Source organism: Salvelinus fontinalis, chromosome 36 (assembly GCF_029448725.1).
Source record: "Salvelinus fontinalis isolate EN_2023a chromosome 36, ASM2944872v1, whole genome shotgun sequence".
NCBI classification, from domain to species: Eukaryota; Metazoa; Chordata; class Actinopteri; order Salmoniformes; family Salmonidae; genus Salvelinus; species Salvelinus fontinalis.
The window spans coordinates 28,150,351-28,171,453 of record NC_074700.1 but is presented as its reverse complement, the minus strand read 5'-3'; the positions used below and the strand labels follow the sequence as shown (position 1 = coordinate 28,171,453).

The following is a 21,103-nucleotide window of genomic DNA, read 5'->3' as shown; positions in this document are numbered from 1 at the left end:
GTCTGTTTTATTTGTATTCCTGTCCTAAAATCTCCCCTCCCTCCTTCTCAGGTATGGGTGATGTGGTCGCCATCATGATCCCCGAGCCTAAAGGTCGTGAGGTCGCTGCTCTGCTAGAGCGGAACGTCACGGTAACCATGCACATCACCATAGGAACGCGTAACCTCCAGAAGTACGTGAGCAGGACGTCGGTGGTGTTCGTCTCCATCTCCTTCATCATCCTGATGATTATCTCTCTGGCCTGGCTCGTCTTCTACTACATACAGAGGTTCAGATACGTCAACGCACGAGACCGCTACCAGGTACGCACAGGGCCGGCACAATGAGCCTAGAACCGACCAGGTACGCACAGGGCCGGCACAATGAGCCTAGAACCGACCAGGTACGCACAGGGCCGGCACAATGAGCCTAGAACCGACCAGGTACGCACAGGGCCGGCACAATGAGCCTAGAACCGACCAGGTACGCACAGGGCCGGCACAATGAGCCTAGAACCGACCAGGTACGCACAGGTCCGGCACAATGAGCCTAGAACCGACCAGGTACGCACAGGGCCGGCACAATGAGCCTAGAACCGACCAGGTACGCACAGGGCCGGCACAATGAGCCTAGAACCGACCAGGTACGCACAGGGCCGGCACAATGACCCTAGAACCGACCAGGTACGCACAGGGCCGGCACAATGAGCCTAGAACCGACCAGGTACGCACAGGTCCGGCACAATGAGCCTAGAACCGACCAGGTACGCACAGGGCCGGCACAATGAGCCTAGAACCGACCAGGTACGCACAGGGCCGGCACAATGAGCCTAGAACCGACCAGGTACGCACAGGGCCGGCACAATGACCCTAGAACCGACCAGCAAGTTCTCATTTACAACTGTGACCTGGCCAAGATAAAGCAAAGCAGTGCGACACAAACAACAGAGTTACACATGGAATAAACAAACATACAGTCAATAACACAATAGAAAACGTCTATATACAGTGTGTGCAAATGTAGTAAGACTTCTCTCTCGTTTCCCCTCCCCTCCCCTCTCTCTCGTTTCCCCTCCCCTCCCCTCTCTCTCGTTTCCCCTCCCCTCTCTCTCGTTTCCCCTCCCCTCTCTCTCTCCCCCCCACCCTTCTCTCTCGTTTCCCCTCCTCTCTCTCTCGTTTCCCCTCCTCTCTCTCTCGTTTCCCCTCTCTCCCCCCCCCCACCCTTCTCTCTCGTTTCCCCTCCCCTCTCTCTCGTTTCCCCTCCCCTCTCTCTCGTTTCCCCTCCCCTCTTTCTCTCGTTTTCCCTCCCCTCTCTCTCTCGTTTCCCCTCCCCTCTCTCTCTCGTTTCCCCTCTCCCCTCTCTCTCTCGTTTCCCCTCTCCCCTCTCTCTCTCGTTTCCCCTCTCCCCTCTCTCTCTCGTTTCCCCTCCCCCCTCTCTCTCGTTTCCCCTCCCCTCTCTCTCTCGTTTCCCCTCCCCTCTCTCTCTCGTTTCCCCTCCCCTCTCTCTCTCGTTTCCCCTCTCCCCTCTCTCTCTCGTTTCCCCTCTCCTCTCTCTCTCGTTTCCCCTCTCCTCTCTCTCTCGTTTCCCCTCCCCTCTCTCTCTCGTTTCCCCTCCCCTCTCTCTCTCGTTTCCCCTCCCCTCTCTCTCTCGTTTCCCCTCCCCTCTCTCTCTCGTTTCCCCTCACCTCTCTCACTCGTTTCCCCTCACTTCTCTCTCTTTTCCCCTCACTTCTCTCTCTTTTCCCCTCACCTCTCTCTCTTTTCCCCTCCCCTCTCTCTCTCGTTTCCCCTCCCCTCTCTCTCTCGTTTCCCCTCCCCTCTCTCTCTCGTTTCCCCTCCCCTCTCTCTCTCGTTTCCCCTCACCTCTCTCTCTCTTTTCCCCTCACCCCTCTCTCGTTTCCCCTCTCCCCTCTCTCTCTCGTTTCCCCTCTCCCCCCTCTCTCTCGTTTCCCCTCTCCCCTCTCTCTCTCTCGTTTCCCCTCTCCCCTCTCTCTCGTTTCCCCTCCCCTCTCTCTCTCGTTTCCCCTCACCCCTCTCTCGTTTCCCCTCCCCTCTCTCTCGTTTCCCCTCCCCTCTCTCTCTCGTTTCCCCTCCCCTCTCTCTCTCGTTTCCCCTCTCCCCTCTCTCTCGTTTCCCCTCTCCTCTCTCTCTCTCTCGTTTCCCCTCTCCTCTCTCTCTCTCTCGTTTCCCCTCTCCCCTCTCTCTCGTTTCCCCTCTCCCCTCTCTCTCTCGTTTCCCCCCTCCCCTCTCCCCTCTCTCTCGTTTCCCCTCTCCCCTCTCTCTCGTTTCCCCTCTCCCCTCTCTCTCTTTTCCCCTCTCCCCTCTCTCTCTCGTTTCCCCTCCCCTCTCTCTCTCGTTTCCCCTCCCCTCTCTCTCTCGTTTCCCCTCCCCTCTCTCTCTCGTTTCCCCTCCCCTCTCTCTCTCGTTTCCCCTCCCCTCTCTCTCTCGTTTCCCCTCCCCCTCTCTCTCTCGTTTCCCCTCTCCCCTCTCTCTCTCGTTTCCCCTCCCCCCTCTCTCTCTCGTTTCCCCTCCCCCCTCTCTCTCTCGTTTCCCCTCCCCCCTCTCTCTCTCGTTTCCCCTCCCCTCTCTCTCTCGTTTCCCCTCCCCCTCTCTCTCTCGTTTCCCCTCCCCCCTCTCTCTCTCGTTTCCCCTCCCCCCTCTCTCTCTCGTTTCCCCTCCCCTCTCTCTCTCGTTTCCCCTCCCCTCTCTCTCTCGTTTCCCCTCACCTCTCTCGTTTCCCCTCACCCCTCTCTCGTTTCCCCACCCCTCTCTCGTTTCCCCTCCCCTCTCTCTCTCGTTTCCCCTCCCCTCTCTCTCTCGTTTCCCCTCTCCCCTCTCTCTCGTTTCCCCTCTCCTCTCTCTCTCTCGTTTCCCCTCTCCTCTCTCTCTCTCGTTTCCCCTCTCCCCTCTCTCTCTCGTTTCCCCTCTCCCCTCTCTCTCTCGTTTCCTCTCCCCTCTCTCTCTCGTTTCCCCTCTCCCCTCTCTCTCTCGTTTCCTCTCCCCTCTCTCTCTCGTTTCCCCTCTACCCTCTCTCTCTCGTTTCCTCTCCCCTCTCTCTCTCGTTTCCTCTCCCCTCTCTCTCTCGTTTCCCCTCTCCCCTCTCTCTCTCGTTTCCCCTCCCCTCTCTCTCTCGTTTCCCCTCCCCTCTCTCTCTCGTTTCCCCTCCCCTCTCTCTCTCGTTTCCCCTCCCCTCTCTCTCTCGTTTCCCCTCCCCTCTCTCTCTCGTTTCCCCTCCCCTCTCTCTCTCGTTTCCCCTCCCCTCTCTCTCTCGTTTCCCCTCCCCTCTCTCTCTCGTTTCCCCTCCCCTCTCTCTCTCGTTTCCCCTCTCCCTCTCTCTCTCGTTTCCCCTCTCCCCTCTCTCTCGTTTCCCCTCTCCCCTCTCTCTCGTTTCCCCTCTCCCCTCTCTCTCTCGTTTCCCCTCCCCTCTCTCTCTCGTTTCCCCTCTCCCCTCTCTCTCTTTTCCCCTCTCCCCTCTCTCTCTCGTTTCCCCTCCCCTCTCTCTCTCGTTTCCCCTCCCCTCTCTCTCTCGTTTCCCCTCCCCTCTCTCTCTCGTTTCCCCTCCCCTCTCTCTCTCGTTTCCCCTCCCCTCTCTCTCTCGTTTCCCCTCCCCCCTCTCTCTCTCGTTTCCCCTCTCCCCTCTCTCTCTCGTTTCCCCTCCCCCCTCTCTCTCTCGTTTCCCCTCCCCCCTCTCTCTCTCGTTTCTCCTCCCCCTCTCTCTCGTTTCCCCTCCCCCTCTCTCTCGTTTCTCCTCCCCTCTCTCTCTCGTTTCCCCTCTCCCCTCTCTCTCGTTTCCCCTCCCCCTCTCTCTCGTTTCCCCTCCCCCCTCTCTCTCGTTTCCCCTCTCCCCTCTCTCTCTCGTTTCCCCTCTCCCCTCTCTCTCTCGTTTCCTCTCTCCCCTCTCTCTCTCGTTTCCCCTCTCCCCTCTCTCTCTCGTTTCCCCTCCCCCTCTCTCTCGTTTCTCCTCCCCTCTCTCTCTCGTTTTCCCTCTCCCCTCTCTCTCTCGTTTCCCCTCCCCCTCTCTCTCGTTTCCCCTCCCCCCTCTCTCTCGTTTCCCCTCTCCCCTCTCTCTCTTTTCCCCTCCCCTCTCTCTCTCGTTTCCCCTCCCCTCTCTCTCTCGTTTCCCCTCCCCTCTCTCTCTCGTTTCCCCTCCCCTCTCTCTCTCGTTTCCCCTCCCCTCTCTCTCTCGTTTCCCCTCCCCTCTCTCTCTCGTTTCCCCTCCCCTCTCTCTCTCGTTTCCCCTCCCCTCTCTCTCTCGTTTCCCCTCCCCTCTCTCTCTCGTTTCCCCTCCCCTCTCTCTCTCGTTTCCCCTCCCCTCTCTCTCTCGTTTCCCCTCCCCTCTCTCTCTCGTTTCCCCTCTCCCCTCTCTCTCGTTTCCCCTCCCCCCTCTCTCTCTCGTTTCCCCTCTCCCCTCTCTCTCTCGTTTCCCCTCCCCCCTCTCTCTCTCGTTTCCCCTCCCCCCTCTCTCTCTCGTTTCTCCTCCCCTCTCTCTCTCGTTTCTCCTCCCCCTCTCTCTCGTTTCCCCTCCCCCTCTCTCTCGTTTCCCCTCCCCCTCTCTCTCGTTTCCCCTCTCCCCCCTCTCTCTCGTTTCCCCTCTCCCCCCTCTCTCTCGTTTCCCCTCTCCCCCCTCTCTCTCGTTTCCCCTCTCCCCCCTCTCTCTCGTTTCCCCTCTCCCCTCTCTCTCTCGTTTCCCCTCCCCCTCTCTCTCGTTTCTCCTCCCCTCTCTCTCTCGTTTTCCCTCTCCCCTCTCTCTCTCGTTTCCCCTCCCCCTCTCTCTCGTTTCCCCTCCCCCCTCTCTCTCGTTTCCCCTCTCCCCTCTCTCTCTCGTTTCCCCTCCCCTCTCTCTCTCGTTTCCCCTCCCCTCTCTCTCTCGTTTCCCCTCCCCTCTCTCTCTCGTTTCCCCTCCCCTCTCTCTCTCGTTTCCCCTCTCCCCTCTCTCTCTCGTTTCCCCTCCCCTCTCTCTCTCGTTTCCCCTCCCCTCTCTCTCTCGTTTCCCCTCACCCCTCTCTCTCTTTTCCCCTCACCCCTCTCTCGTTTCCCCTCACCCCTCTCTCGTTTCCCCTCACCCCTCTCTCTTTTCCCCTCACCCCTCTCTCTTTTCCCCTCACCCCTCTCTCGTTTCCCCTCTCCCCTCTCTCTCGTTTCCCCTCTCCCCTCTCTCTCGTTTCCCCTCTCCCCTCTCTCTCGTTTCCCCTCTCCCCTCTCTCTCGTTTCCCCTCTCCCCTTTCTCTCGTTTCCCCTCTCCCCACTCTCTCTCGTTTCCCCACTCCCCTCTCTCTCTCGTTTCCCCTCTCCCCTCTCTCTCTCGTTTCCCCTCTCCCCTCTCTCTCTCGTTTCCCCTCCCCCCTCTCTCTCTCGTTTCCCCTCCCCCCTCTCTCTCTCGTTTCCCCTCTCCCCTCTCTCTCTCGTTTCCCCTCTCCCCTCTCTCTCTCGTTTCCCCTCCCCTCTCTCTCTCGTTTCCCCTCCCCTCTCTCTCTCGTTTCCCCTCCCCTCTCTCTCTCGTTTCCCCTCACCTCTCTCTCTTTTCCCCTCACCCCTCTCTCGTTTCCCCTCCCCCCTCTCTCTCGTTTCCCCTCCCCTCTCTCTCTCGTTTCCCCTCTCTCTCGTTTCCTCTCTCTCGTTTCCCCTCTCCCCTCTCTCTCTCTCGTTTCCCCTCTCCCCTCTCTCTCTCTCGTTTCCCCTCCCCTCTCTCTCTCTCGTTTCCCCTCCCCTCTCTCTCTCTCGTTTCCCCTCCCCTCTCTCTCTCTCGTTTCCCCTCCCCCTCTCTCTCTCGTTTCCCCTCCCCCTCTCTCTCTCGTTTCCCCTCCCCCTCTCTCTCTCGTTTCCCCTCTCCCCTCTCTCTCTCGTTTCCCCTCCCCTCTCTCTCTCGTTTCCCCTCCCCTCTCTCTCTCGTTTCCCCTCCCCTCTCTCTCTCGTTTCCCCTCACCTCTCTCTCTTTTCCCCTCACCCCTCTCTCGTTTCCCCTCCCCCCTCTCTCTCGTTTCCCCTCCCCTCTCTCTCTCGTTTCCCCTCTCTCTCTCGTTTCCCCTCTCTCTCTCGTTTCCCCTCTCTCTCTCGTTTCCCCTCCCCCCTCTCTCTCTCGTTTCCCCTCCCCCCTCTCTCTCGTTTCTCCTCCCCTCTCTCTCTCGTTTCCCCTCTCCCCTCTCTCTCGTTTCCCCTCCCCCTCTCTCTCGTTTCCCCTCCCCCCTCTCTCTCGTTTCCCCTCTCCCCCCTCTCTCTCGTTTCCCCTCTCCCCCCTCTCTCTCGTTTCCCCTCTCCCCCCTCTCTCTCGTTTCCCCTCTCCCCCCTCTCTCTCGTTTCCCCTCTCCCCCCTCTCTCTCGTTTCCCCTCTCCCCTCTCTCTCTCGTTTCCCCTCTCCCCTCTCTCTCTCGTTTCCCCTCTCCCCTCTCTCTCTCGTTTCCCCTCTCCCCTCTCTCTCTCGTTTCCCCTCTCCCCTCTCTCTCTCGTTTCCCCTCTCCCCTCTCTCTCTCGTTTCCCCTCCCCCTCGCTCTCGTTTTCCCTCCCCCTCTCTCTCGTTTCCCCTCTCCCCTCTCTCTCTCGTTTCCCCTCCCCTCTCTCTCTCGTTTCCCCTCTCTCTCCAGAGGCGCCTGGGAGATGCAGCTAAGAAGGCCATCAGTAAACTGCAGGTCAGGACCATCAGGAAAGGAGACGAGGAAACGGAGTCAGACTTTGATAACTGTGCCGTGTGTATCGAGGGCTACAAGCCCAACGATGTGGTCAGGATACTACCCTGCAGGTAAGTGAGACCGTTAGAAACACGTAAAGGGTAACGAGGCCTTTTATTCTACTTCACCGGAGTCAGATGAACTGTTGGATAACACTTCTAGGTCTGTGTCCAGTATGAAGGAAGTTGAGGTAGTTTTGAGATCCAAGATTTTTTATTTCTTATTGTTATTTATTGAACCTTTATGTAACTAGGCAAGTCAGTTGAGAACAAATTCTTATTTACGATGACTGCGTGCCCCGGCCAAACCCAGACGACGCTGGGCCAATTGTACACCGCCCTATGGGATTCCTAATCACGGCCGGTTGTGATACAGCCTGGAATCGAACCAGTGTCTGTAGTGATGCCTCTAGCACTGAAATGCAGTGCCTTAGACCGCTGTGATACAGCCTGGAATCGAACCTAGTTAGTTAGCGACTTCCTCCAAACTGCACAACGCTAGTTAGCGACTTCCTCCAAACTGCACAACGCTAGTTAGCGACTTCCTCCAAACTGCACAACGCTAGTTAGCGACTTCCTCCAAACTGCACAACGCTAGTTAGCGACTTCCTCCAAACTGCACAACGCTAGTTAGCGACTTCCTCCAAACTGCACAACGCTAGTTAGCGACTTCCTCCAAACTGCACAACGCTAGTTAGCGACTTCCTCCAAACTGCACAACGCTAGTTAGCGACTTCCTCCAAACTGCACAACGCTAGTTAGCGACTTCCTCCAAACTGCACAACGCTAGTTAGCGACTTCCTCCAAACTGCACAACGCTAGTTAGCGACTTCCTCCAAACTGCATTCAGAGACATAAGACTGTAAAAAACCCAGGAAAAAATCAGCTCCAAGTGATTTTTGATTGAAGAAATGTGTTCCAACGCACAAACGAAAGGCATGATCGTATACAAAAGTAAGCAAGGTTTGAAATAATTTATGTTTAAGTAAAACATATCTGTTTTGGGGGATTCAAATTTTTTCTTCATAAGCGGATGGTTGGGGTCCAGAACATAATTTGTAGACTGCAAATTGACCGCAAGAATCATAAAGCCATGGTTGCGTTTCTCCTCTCAGACATTTGTTCCATAAGAACTGTGTGGACCCATGGCTGCTGGATCACAGGACGTGTCCCATGTTATAGACCTGCTATAACCTGTCATAGACCTGCTATAACCTGTCATAGACCTGCTATAACCTGTCATAGACCTTTTTATAAACATGTTATAACCTCTATCTCCTCTCAGACATCTGTTCCATAAGAACTGTGTGGACCCCTGGCTGCTGGATCACAGGACCTGTCCCATGTTATAGACCTGCTATAACCTGTCATAGACCTTTTTATAAACATGTTATAACCTCTATCTCCTCTCAGACATTTGTTCCATAAGAACTGTGTGGACCCATGGCTGCTGGATCACAGGACGTGTCCCATGTGTAAGATAGACATCCTCAAAGCCCTGGGCATCGCTGTGAGTCATTTCATTTTTTATTTCTGTTGAATTGAAATTACTCAAATGAATCTAAAGTTGACTCCTTCGCACCAACACCATTGAATATGTTTGAACTGAACGCACATAACATTTTCTCTCTCTGCTCTTCCTCTCCTCACTATCTCTCCTCTCCTCACTATCTCTCTCCTCACTATCTCTCTCCTCACTATCTCTCTCCTCACTATCTCTCTCCTCACTATCTCTCTCCTCACTATCTCTCTCATCACTATCTCTCTCCTCACTATCTCTCTCCTCACTATCTCTCTCCTCACTATCTCTCTCCTCACTATCTCTCTCCTCACTATCTCTCTCCTCACTATCTCTCTCCTCACTATCTCTCTCCTCACTATCTCTCTCCTCACTATCTCTCTCCTCACCATCTCTCTTCCTCTCCTCACTATCTCTCTTCCTCTCCTCACTATCTCTCTTCCTCTCCTCACTATCTCTCTCCTCTCCTCACTATCTCTCTCCTCTCCTCACCATCTCTATCCTCTCCTCACCATCTCTCTCCTCACTATCTCTCTTCCTCTCCTCACTATCTCTCTTCCTCTCCTCACTATCTCTCTTCCTCTCCTCACTATCTCTCTTCCTCTCCTCACTATCTCTCTTCCTCTCCTCACTATCTCTCTCCTCTCCTCACTATCTCTCTCCTCTCCTCACCATCTCTATCCTCTCCTCACCATCTCTCTCCTCACTATCTCTCTCCTCTCCTCACTATCTCTCTCCTCTCCTCACCATCTCTCTCCTCTCCTCACCATCTCTCTTCCTCTCCTCACTATCTCTCTTCCTCTCCTCACTATCTCTCTTCCTCTCCTCACTATCTCTCTTCCTCTCCTCACTATCTCTCTTCCTCTCCTCACTATCTCTCTTCCTCTCCTCACTATCTCTTCTCCTCTCCTCACTATCTCTTCTCCTCTCCTCACTATCTCTTCTCCTCTCCTCACTATCTCTCTCCTCACTATCTCTCTCCTCACTATCTCTCTCCTCGCTATCTCTCTCCTCGCTATCTCTCTCCTCGCTATCTCTCTCCTCACTATCTCTCTCCTCACTATCTCTCTCCTCACTATCTCTCTCCTCACTATCTCTCTTCCTCTCCTCACTATCTCTCTCCTCCCCTCCCCGTCTGTCATGTCTCTTTCTGTCTCTCTCTCTCTTCCTGTCTCTCTTCCTGTCTCTCTCTTCCTGTCTCTCTCTCTCTGTCTCTTCCTGTCTCTCTCTCTCTCTGTCTCTCTTCCTGTCTCTCTCTCTCTCTCTATTCCTGTCTCTCTCTCTCTTCCTGTCTCTATTCCTGTCTCTCTCTCTCTTCCTGTCTCTTCCTGTCTCTCTTCCTGTCTCTCTCTCTCTTCCTGTCTCTCTTCCTGTCTCTCTCTCTCTCTGTCTCTCTCTCTCTTCCTGTCTCTCTCTCTCTTCCTGTCTCTATTCCTGTCTCTCTCTCTCTTCCTGTCTCTATTCCTGTCTCTCTCTCTCTTCCTGTCTCTATTCCTGTCTCATCTCAAGTTAAATGCAGACTGTCTGGATGACCTGCCCTTGGACTATGAGATGGTGGGGGGTGTGGTCCTGGAGGCTGTGGTATCGGCGGGGTCCAGTGAGGGGACCCTCAGTGAGGGGGGGCCGGTGGTTCTAGACCCGGGGGTGCGGAGGGTGGGGCTCCCCCAAGACTACCACGACCCAGACCCTCTGAGGGATAGTCCCATTACTGTTACTACTGACACCCACACAGGTGAGACTACCGATACACACACAGGTGAGACTACCGATACACACACAGGTGAGACTACCGATACACACACAGGTGAGACTACCGATACACACACAGGTGAGACTACCGATACACACACAGGTGAGACTACCGATACACACACAGGTGAGACTACCGATACACACACAGGTGAGACTACCGATACACACACAGGTGAGACTACCGATACACACACACACAGGTGAGACTACTGACACACACAGGTGAGACTACTGACACACACAGGTGAGACTACTGACACCCACACACACACAGGTGAGACTACTGACACCCACACACACACAGGTGAGACTACTGACACCCACACACACACAGGTGAGACTACTGACACCCACACACACAGGTGAGACTACTGACACCCACACACACAGGTGAGATTACTGACACCCACACACACAGGTGAGACCACTGACACCCACACACACAGGTGAGACTACTGACACCCACACACACAGGTGAGACTACTGACACCCACACACACAGGTGAGACTACTGACACCCACACACACAGGTGAGACTACTGACACCCACACACACAGGTGAGACTACTGACACCCACACACACAGGTGAGACTACTGACACCCACACACACAGGTGAGACTACTGACACCCACACACACAGGTGAGACTACTGACACCCATACACACACAGGTGAGACTACTGACACACACACACACACAGGTGAGACTACTGACACCCACACACACACAGGTGAGACTACTGACACCCACACACACACAGGTGAGACTACTGACACCCACACACACACAGGTGAGACTACTGACACCCACACACACACAGGTGAGACTACTGACACCCACACACACACAGGTGAGACTACTGACACCCACACACACACAGGTGAGACTACTGACACCCACACACACACAGGTGAGACTACTGACACCCACACACACACAGGTGAGACTACTGACACCCACACACACACAGGTGAGACTACTGACACCCACACACACACAGGTGAGACTACTGACACCCACACACACACAGGTGAGACTACTGACACCCACACACACACAGGTGAGACTACTGACACCCACACACACACAGGTGAGACTACTGACACCCACACACACACAGGTGAGACTACTGACACCCACACACACACAGGTGAGACTACTGACACCCACACACACACAGGTGAGACTACTGACACCCACACACACACAGGTGAGACTACTGACACCCACACACACACAGGTGAGACTACTGACACCCACACACACACAGGTGAGACTACTGACACCCACACACACAGGTGAGACTACTGACACCCACACACACACAGGTGAGACTACTGACACCCACACACACAGGTGAGACTACTGACACCCACACACACAGGTGAGACTACTGACACCCACACACACAGGTGAGACTACTGACACCCACACACACAGGTGAGACTACTGACACCCACACACACAGGTGAGACTACTGACACCCACACACACACACAGGTGAGACTACTGACACCCACACACACACACAGGTGAGACTACTGACACCCCCACACACACACAGGTGAGACTACTGACACCCACACACACACACAGGTGAGACTACTGACACCCACACACACACACAGGTGAGACTACTGACACCCACACACACACACAGGTGAGACTACTGACACCCACACACACACAGGTGAGACTACTGACACCCACACACACACAGGCGAGACTACTGACACCCACACACACAGGCGAGACTACTGACACCCACACACACAGGCGAGACTACTGACACCCACACACACAGGCGAGACTACTGACACCCACACACACAGGCGAGACTACTGACACCCACACACACAGGTGAGACTACTGACACCCACACACACACACAGGTGAGACTACTGACACCCACACACACACACAGGTGAGACTACTGACACCCACACACACACACAGGTGAGACTACTGACACCCACACACACACACAGGTGAGACTACTGACACCCACACACACACACAGGTGAGACTACTGACACCCACACACACACACAGGTGAGACTACTGACACCCACACACACACACAGGTGAGACTACTGACACCCACACACACACACAGGTGAGACTACTGACACCCACCCACACACACAGGTGAGACTACTGACACCCACCCACACACACACACAGGTGAGACTACTGACACCCACACACACAGGTGAGACTGACACCCATACACACACAGGTGAGACTGACACACACACACACAGGTGAGACTACTGACACCCACACACACAGGTGAGACTACTGACACCCACACACACAGGTGAGACTACTGACACCCACACACACAGGTGAGACTACTGACACCCACACACACACAGGTGAGACTACTGACACCCACACACACACAGGTGAGACTACTGACACCCACACACACACAGGTGAGACTACTGACACCCACACACACACAGGTGAGACTACTGACACCCACACACACACAGGTGAGACTACTGACACCCACACACACACAGGTGAGACTACTGACACCCACACACACACAGGTGAGACTACTGACACCCACACACACACAGGTGAGACTACTGACACCCACACACACACAGGTGAGACTACTGACACCCACACACACACAGGTGAGACTACTGACACCCACACACACACAGGTGAGACTACTGACACCCACACACACACAGGTGAGACTACTGACACCCACACACACACAGGTGAGACTACTGACACCCACACACACACAGGTGAGACTACTGACACCCACACACACAGGTGAGACTACTGACACCCACACACACAGGTGAGACTACTGACACCCACACACACACAGGTGAGACTACTGACACCCACACACACAGGTGAGACTACTGACACCCACACACACAGGTGAGACTACTGACACCCACACACACAGGTGAGACTACTGACACCCACACACACAGGTGAGACTACTGACACCCACACACACAGGTGAGACTACTGACACCCACACACACAGGTGAGACTACTGACACCCACACACACAGGTGAGACTACTGACACCCACACACACAGGTGAGACTACTGACACCCACACACACAGGTGAGACTACTGACACCCACACACACAGGTGAGACTACTGACACCCACACACACAGGTGAGACTACTGACACCCACACACACAGGTGAGACTACTGACACCCACACACACAGGTGAGACTACTGACACCCACACACACAGGTGAGACTACTGACACCCACACACACATTTGAGACTACTGACACCCACACACACAGGTGAGACTACTGACACCCATACACACACAGGTGAGACTACTGACACCCATACACACACAGGTGAGACTACTGACACACATACACACACAGGTGAGACTACTGACACACACACACACACAGGTGAGACTGACACACACACACACACAGGTGAGACTACTGACACCCACACACACACAGGTGAGACTACTGACACCCACACACACACGGGTGAGACTACTGACACCCACACACACACGGGTGAGACTACTGACACCCACACACACACGGGTGAGACTACTGACACCCACACACACACGGGTGAGACTACTGACACCCACACACACACGGGTGAGACTACTGACACCCACACACACACGGGTGAGACTACTGACACCCACACACACACGGGTGAGACTACTGACACCCACACACACACGGGTGAGACTACTGACACCCACACACACACGGGTGAGACTACTGACACCCACACACACACGGGTGAGACTACTGACACCCACACACACACAGGTGAGACTACTGACACCCACACACACAGGTGAGACTACTGACACCCACACACACAGGTGAGACTACTGACACCCACACACACAGGTGAGACTACTGACACCCACACACACAGGTGAGACTACTGACACCCACACACACAGGTGAGACTACTGACACCCACACACACAGGTGAGACTACTGACACCCACACACACAGGTGAGACTACTGACACCCACACACACACAGGTGAGACTACTGACACCCATACACACACAGGTGAGACTACTGACACCCATACACACACAGGTGAGACTACTGACACCCATACACACACAGGTGAGACTACTGACACCCATACACACACAGGTGAGACTACTGACACCCATACACACACAGGTGAGACTACTGACACACACACACACACAGGTGAGACTGACACACACACACACACACAGGTGAGACTACTGACACCCACACACACACAGGTGAGACTACTGACACCCACACACACACGGGTGAGACTACTGACACCCACACACACACGGGTGAGACTACTGACACCCACACACACACGGGTGAGACTACTGACACCCACACACACACGGGTGAGACTACTGGCACCCACACACACACGGGTGAGACTACTGGCACCCACACACACACGGGTGAGACTACTGACACCCACACACACACGGGTGAGACTACTGACACCCACACACACACGGGTGAGACTACTGACACCCACACACACACGGGTGAGACTACTGACACCCACACACACACGGGTGAGACTACTGACACCCACACACACACGGGTGAGACTACTGACACCCACACACACACGGGTGAGACTACTGACACCCACACACACACGGGTGAGACTACTGACACCCACACACACACGGGTGAGACTGCTGACACCCACACACACACGGGTGAGACTACTGACACCCACACACACACGGGTGAGACTACTGACACCCACACACACACGGGTGAGACTACTGACACCCACACACACACACACGGGTGAGACTACTGACACCCACACACACACACACGGGTGAGACTACTGACACCCACACACACACACAGGTGAGACTACTGACACCCACACACACACACACAGGTGAGACTACTGACACCCACACACACACACAGGTGAGACTACTGACACCCACACACACACACAGGTGAGACTACTGACACCCACACACACACACAGGTGAGACTACTGACACCCACACACACACACACAGGTGAGACTACTGACACCCACACACACACACAGGTGAGACTACTGACACCCACACACACACACAGGTGAGACTACTGACACACACACACACACACACAGGTGAGACTACTGACACACACACACACACACACAGGTGAGACTACTGACACACACACACACTGGTGAGACTACTGACACACACACACACACACACTGGTGAGACTACTGACACACACACACACACACACTGGTGAGACTACTGACACACACACACACACACAGGTGAGACTACTGACACACACACACACACACACTGGTGAGACTACTGACACACACACACACACACTGGTGAGACTACTGACACCCACACACACACACAGGTGAGACTACTGACACACACACACACACACTGGTGAGACTACTGACACACACACATACACAGGTGAGACTACTGACACACACACACACACACACACAAGTGAGACTACTGACACCCACACACACAGGTGAGACTACTGACACCCACACACACAGGTGAGACTACTGATACACACACACACAGGTGAGACTACTGATACACACACACACAGGTGAGACTACTGACACACACACAGGTGAGACTACTGACACACACACAGGTGAGACTACTGACACACACACAGGTGAGACTACCGACACACACACACACACAGGTGAGACTACCGATACACACACACACAGGTGAGACTACCGATACACACACACACAGTTGAGACTACCGACACACACACACACACACAGGTGAGACTACCGACACACACACACACACACAGGTGAGACTACCGACACACACACACACACACAGGTGAGACTGCCGACACACACACACACACACAGGTGAGACTGCCGACGCACACACACACAGGTGAGACTGCTGACGCACACACACACAGTTGAGACTGCTGACACACACACAGGTGAGAGAGAAAGGGTGGGGGTGCAGCACTCATAGTGCCACCTGGTGGCAACTTTATGAATTGCACCCTCATCTCCCTCATCTCTCTCTCATCTCCCCCCTCTTCTCCCCCCTCTCTCATCTCACCCTCCCTCATCTCCCCTCTCTCTCATCTCCCCCCTCTCCTCTCTCATCCTTCTCTCTCATCTCCCTCCTCTCTCTCATCCTTCTCTCTCTTCTCCCTCCTCTCTCATCCGTCTCTCTAGGTGAACTCCTGCCCGTGACGAGCAGTGCGTCCGTGGCGTCCCTGGTGATCGCTGTAGAAACCGGGCTGTCGGACGAAGACCTTTCACTGGAACAACCAGCCCTTACTGGGGACGACAAGTCCTGAGACCCGGGCCACACCAGGACCAGAACAAGGTCTAACCTGGGTAAGTCTGGGTTACCTTGCTTCTGTATTGTCGTGACTATACCTGGGACAAATCTAACTTGGGACAGAGACATACCTGTAGGCTGGATAAACCAGCCTGGGATGGGCCTACCTGGATAAACCTACCTGGAATGGATATAGCTGGATAAACCTACCTGGAATGGATATAGCTGGATAAACCTACCTGGAATGGATATACCTGGATAAACCTGCCTGGAATGGGTCTACCTGGATAAACCTGCCTGGAATGGGTCTACCTGGGATGGGCCTACCTGGATAAACCAGCCTGGAATGGGCCTACCTGGATAAACCAGCTTGGAATGGGTCTACCTGGGATGGGCCTACCTGGATAAACCAGCCTGGGATGGGCCTACCTGGATAAACCTGCCTGGAATGGGTCTACCTGGGATGGGCCTACCTGGATAAACCAGCCTGGGATGGGCCTACCTGGATAAACCTACCTGGAATGGATATAGCTGGAATGAGTCTACCTGAATAAACCAGCCTGGAATGGATATACCTGGATAAACCTGCCTGGAATGGGCCTACCTGGATAAACCTGCCTGGATAAACCTGCCTGGAATGGGCCTACCTGGATAAACCAGCCTGGATAAACCTACCTGGAATGGATATAGCTGGATAAACCTACCTGGAATGGATATACCTGGATAAACCTGCCTGGATAAACCTACCTGGAATGGGCCTACCTGGATAAACCTGCCTGGAATGGGCCTACCTGGATAAACCTGCCTGGAATGGGCCTACCTGGATAAACCTACCTGGAATGGATATAGCTGGATAAACCTACCTGGAATGGATATACCTGGATAAACCTGCCTGGATAAACCTACCTGGAATGGGCCTACCTGGATAAACCTGCCTGGATAAACCTGCCTGGATAAACCTACCTGGAATGGATATACCTGGATAAACCTGCCTGGAATGGGCCTACTTGGATAAACCTGCCTGGAATGGGCCTACCTGGATAAACCTACCTGGAATGGGCCTACCTGGATAAACCAGCCTGGATAAACCTACCTGGAATGGGCTTAACTGGATAAACCTACCCTGAATGGGCCTACCTGGAATGGGCCTACCTGGATAAACCTACCCTGAATGGGCCTACCTGGAATGGGCCTACCTGGAATGGGCCTACCTGGATAAACCTGCCTGTAACTGATTCCAGATTAAACCAGGACAAAAAAGATCCACAATTTGTGGGATTTTCTGGAAATTGTACCCATAGAATGGTTTGGAGGAAGGATTATTGTCATATTTTACATTTTGTATCTTAAAGCATAATAAAAAGATAAAGTATTATTCAAATGTCGCATATTTCTGACATTTTGACCTTTGACCTTACCCAGTCCTCCTGGACGAGAGTTTAATCTGTAGGTGCTGCAAAGCAACAATTGGTGTGTGTTTTGTAACATGAGTTGGATAACCCCCATATGGGATGGGACACCGTGTACACTAGAGATTTAACTCTGTGGCCCTGCCTACGTGGAGGATCGACTCACCTGGTTATGGAGCGATCTGACTGGTAACTTCCTGTTACCTGGTGGGGTGTTCTGTGTGTCAATGGAGGTAGCTGTCACCTGGAGCCCAGGACATATTTCACAGTAAGAGTTCTGATCTCACACACATCAACAGAACCTTTTGTGAATCTAGAAACCAGATTTTATAAAACTACTATTTTGAAACAGAACTTCAAGAACTGGAGCATATATGACAGGGACATTTTTATTTTCATAAAAGCCTCAAAGACCTCTGGGAGATGTAGTCAGTGAACTGCGCAGCATCTTCTGTTGTTCTGTCTGGAATGACACGGTCTCTACTACTGTAACCAGGCATAAGGTCACACCACTACATAGTGTAGTAATGCTATTTTTAAAGTACAACTTCAGTATTCTCTCCTTCTACCTGTGTATATTCTATGGTCATATCTGTAAGAAGTACTTTCTTTTAGCCTCCGTCCGTCTGTCTGTCTGTCTGTCTGTCTGTCTGTCTGTCTGCCTATATCTGTACGATGAGCTCACAGTGAAGTGTTGTTTTATTTTCTGTTTGTTTTTTTTACTACCTTTTTCTGTCTTAACTGGCCAATCAGAGTTGGTTGTGTTATTTATGGTGTTGCCTATAACTCCCCTTTTTGACAATCAGATGTTACAGCAATGCTCTGGAACGTTCTAGAATCCTTCTCAGAACCTCCTCTGGAACGTTCTAGAATCCTTCTCAGAACCTCCTCTGGAACGTTCTAGAATCCTTCTCAGAACCTCCTCTGGAACGTTCTAGAATCCTTCTCAGAACCTCCTCTGGAACGTTCTAGAATCCTTCTCGGAGACTCCTCTGGAACGTTCTAGAATCCTTCTCAGAACCTCCTCTGGAACGTTCTAGAATCCTTCTCAGAACCTCCTCTGGAACGTTCTAGAATCCTTCTCAGAACCTCCTTTGGAACGTTCTAGAATCCTTCTAGAATGAATCAATAAAATATATTCTATATCGAGGTGACAAACGATCGAAAACTATTTGTGTGTAGATAAATAGCCACGCGTGAGTTGAACTAGACACTTGTTCAACTCCCTTCAGGATTCTGAAAGTATTGGAGGGTCTGAACATGGGTTGGAAGTAGTTTCCAATGAGAGGGGATCTGAGGAATGAGATGATATATTTATTATGCCTATAGTGAACCGAGTCGCTGGGACCCTCTCGCTGCAATACAGGGGCTGTGTGTATAATGACAACCGGTTCTGTTAAGAGCACACATACAGCTTTAGGGCGGGTGTGGGGGAGAAAACACAAATGAGAGAGCGATCCCCCACCTCCCCTGAGGAACAACCATATTGAGGTTATGTACAGAGAGAGATCCCCCACCTCCCCTGAGGAACAACCATATTGAGGTTATGTACAGAGAGAGATCCCCCACCTCCCCCTGAGGAACAACCATATTGAGGTTATATACAGAGAGAGATCCTCCACCTCCCCCTGAGGAACAACCATATTGAGGTTATGTACAGAGAGAGATCCCCCACCTCCCCCTGAGGAACAACCATATTGAGGTTATGTACAGAGAGAGATCCCCCACCTCCCCTGAGGAACAACCATATTGAGGTTATGTACAGAGAGAGATCCCCCACCTCCCCTGAGGAACAACCATATTGAGGTTATGTACAGAGAGAGATCCCCCACCTCCCCTGAGGAACAACCATATTGAGGTTATGTACAGAGAGAGATCCCCCACCTCCCCCTGAGGAACAACCATATTGAGGTTATGTACAGAGAGAGATCCTCCACCTCCCCCTGAGGAACAACCATATTGAGGTTATGTACAGAGAGAGATCCCCCACCTCCCCCTGAGGAACAACCATATTGAGGTTATGTACAGAGAGAGATCCCCCACCTCCCCCTGAGGAACAACCATATTGAGGTTATATACAGAGAGAGATCCCCCCCCCCCCCCCCCCCCCCCCCCCATCTCTCTGAGGGCTCCTGTACCTCCTCTCTGCTCCGGCAGTAGCCCATGTGCGGGCTGTACCTTGTACCTCCTCTCTGCTCCGGCAGTAGCCCATGTGGGGGCTGTGTCGTCACACACTAGGGACTGGGGGATTTATATCAAGTTCATTTCAATTGTATGTTTCTTTTTGTGTGTGATATTCCAAATGCCTGTATTGCCAGAATCAAATATTGCTGTTTTTTTTTTCTTGTTATTTTTTTGCCTGAGCGTTTTGTCAGCTTGTTCCTCATGTTGTCTTATTTAGTCTCGTCTTCTTCGCTCCTTCTGCTGTGTGCCTCTTCGCTCATTTTAGCCAAGTACTGTTCTACTTGCTGTTGTTTATTCTTTTTTATTTTTAATGTTTAAAATGTGCAATAAGCATAAATCAGTATTCTATAAGGAGTTGGCAACTCGTTCTCACTCTGAGAAATAAGATAAGCCACTTTGATTTTCAACGTGTCCGTGCTGTTTCAAACCAGTCCAGCGTGTTTCAGAACAATTCAGTTTTACCTAGCAACTTGTTTTTAAGTTGGATAAACTTGGACGATTTTTTTAAAGATTAGCTGGCACGTAAAGGATTGTGTTTTGAGAGGTTTGTTTACGAGACCTGTGTGTTTAACTTTCTATAATGCCTGCTACCAGAAGTTGGGACATTTATTCGTGAATGTGTGTTTATGCATGGTACTGGTTACGTTTCTAATAATAAAAAGGACATTTTCATAGACTTACAAGCTTGATTTTTGCAACAACAAACAAACAAAAAAGCAGGTTTAAACTATTTTGATAAAATAATAGTTATTAGTGGGTTTTATGGTTGTGGAAAGCTTATATTTAACCTCGGTATAATTTCACAAGCCCAGAATTTATTAGACTATTGCTGACTGTTTGTACACTGCTCAAAAAAATAAAGGGAACACTTAAACAACACAATGTAACTCCAAGTCAATCACACTTCTGTGAAATCAAACTGTCCACTTAGGAAGCAACACTGATTGACAAAAAATGTCACATGCTGTTGTGCAAATGGAATAGACAAAAGGTGGAAATTATAGGCAATTAGCAAGACACCCCCCAAAAGAGGAGTGATTCTGCAGGTGGTGACCACAGACCACTTCTCAGTTCCTATGCTTCCTGGCTGATGTTTTGGTCACTTTTGAATGTTGGCGGTGCTTTCACTCTAGTGGTAGCATGAGTTGGAGTCTACAACCCACACAAGTGGCTCAGGTAGTGCAGCTCATCCATGATGGCACGTCAATGCGAGCTGTGGCAAAAAGGTTTGCTGTGTCTGTCAGCGTAGTGTCCAGAGCATGG

General features: G+C 52.5%; 1 protein-coding gene across 1 annotated transcript in view; it reads left to right on the top strand.

Moving 5' to 3' along the window:
- Positions 1-19,762, top strand: part of rnf150b (ring finger protein 150b) — a 95,385-nt gene extending 75,623 nt beyond the window's left edge. The window contains exons 2-6 of the mRNA XM_055901244.1: positions 52-302; positions 6,557-6,711; positions 8,053-8,149; positions 9,668-9,890; positions 16,139-19,762. Of these exons, the coding sequence (XP_055757219.1) occupies positions 52-302; positions 6,557-6,711; positions 8,053-8,149; positions 9,668-9,890; positions 16,139-16,263 (851 nt within the window). The 3' untranslated portion in view covers positions 16,264-19,762. The remainder of the gene's footprint in view (positions 1-51; positions 303-6,556; positions 6,712-8,052; positions 8,150-9,667; positions 9,891-16,138) is intronic.
- Positions 19,763-21,103: the final 1,341 nt, after the last annotated feature.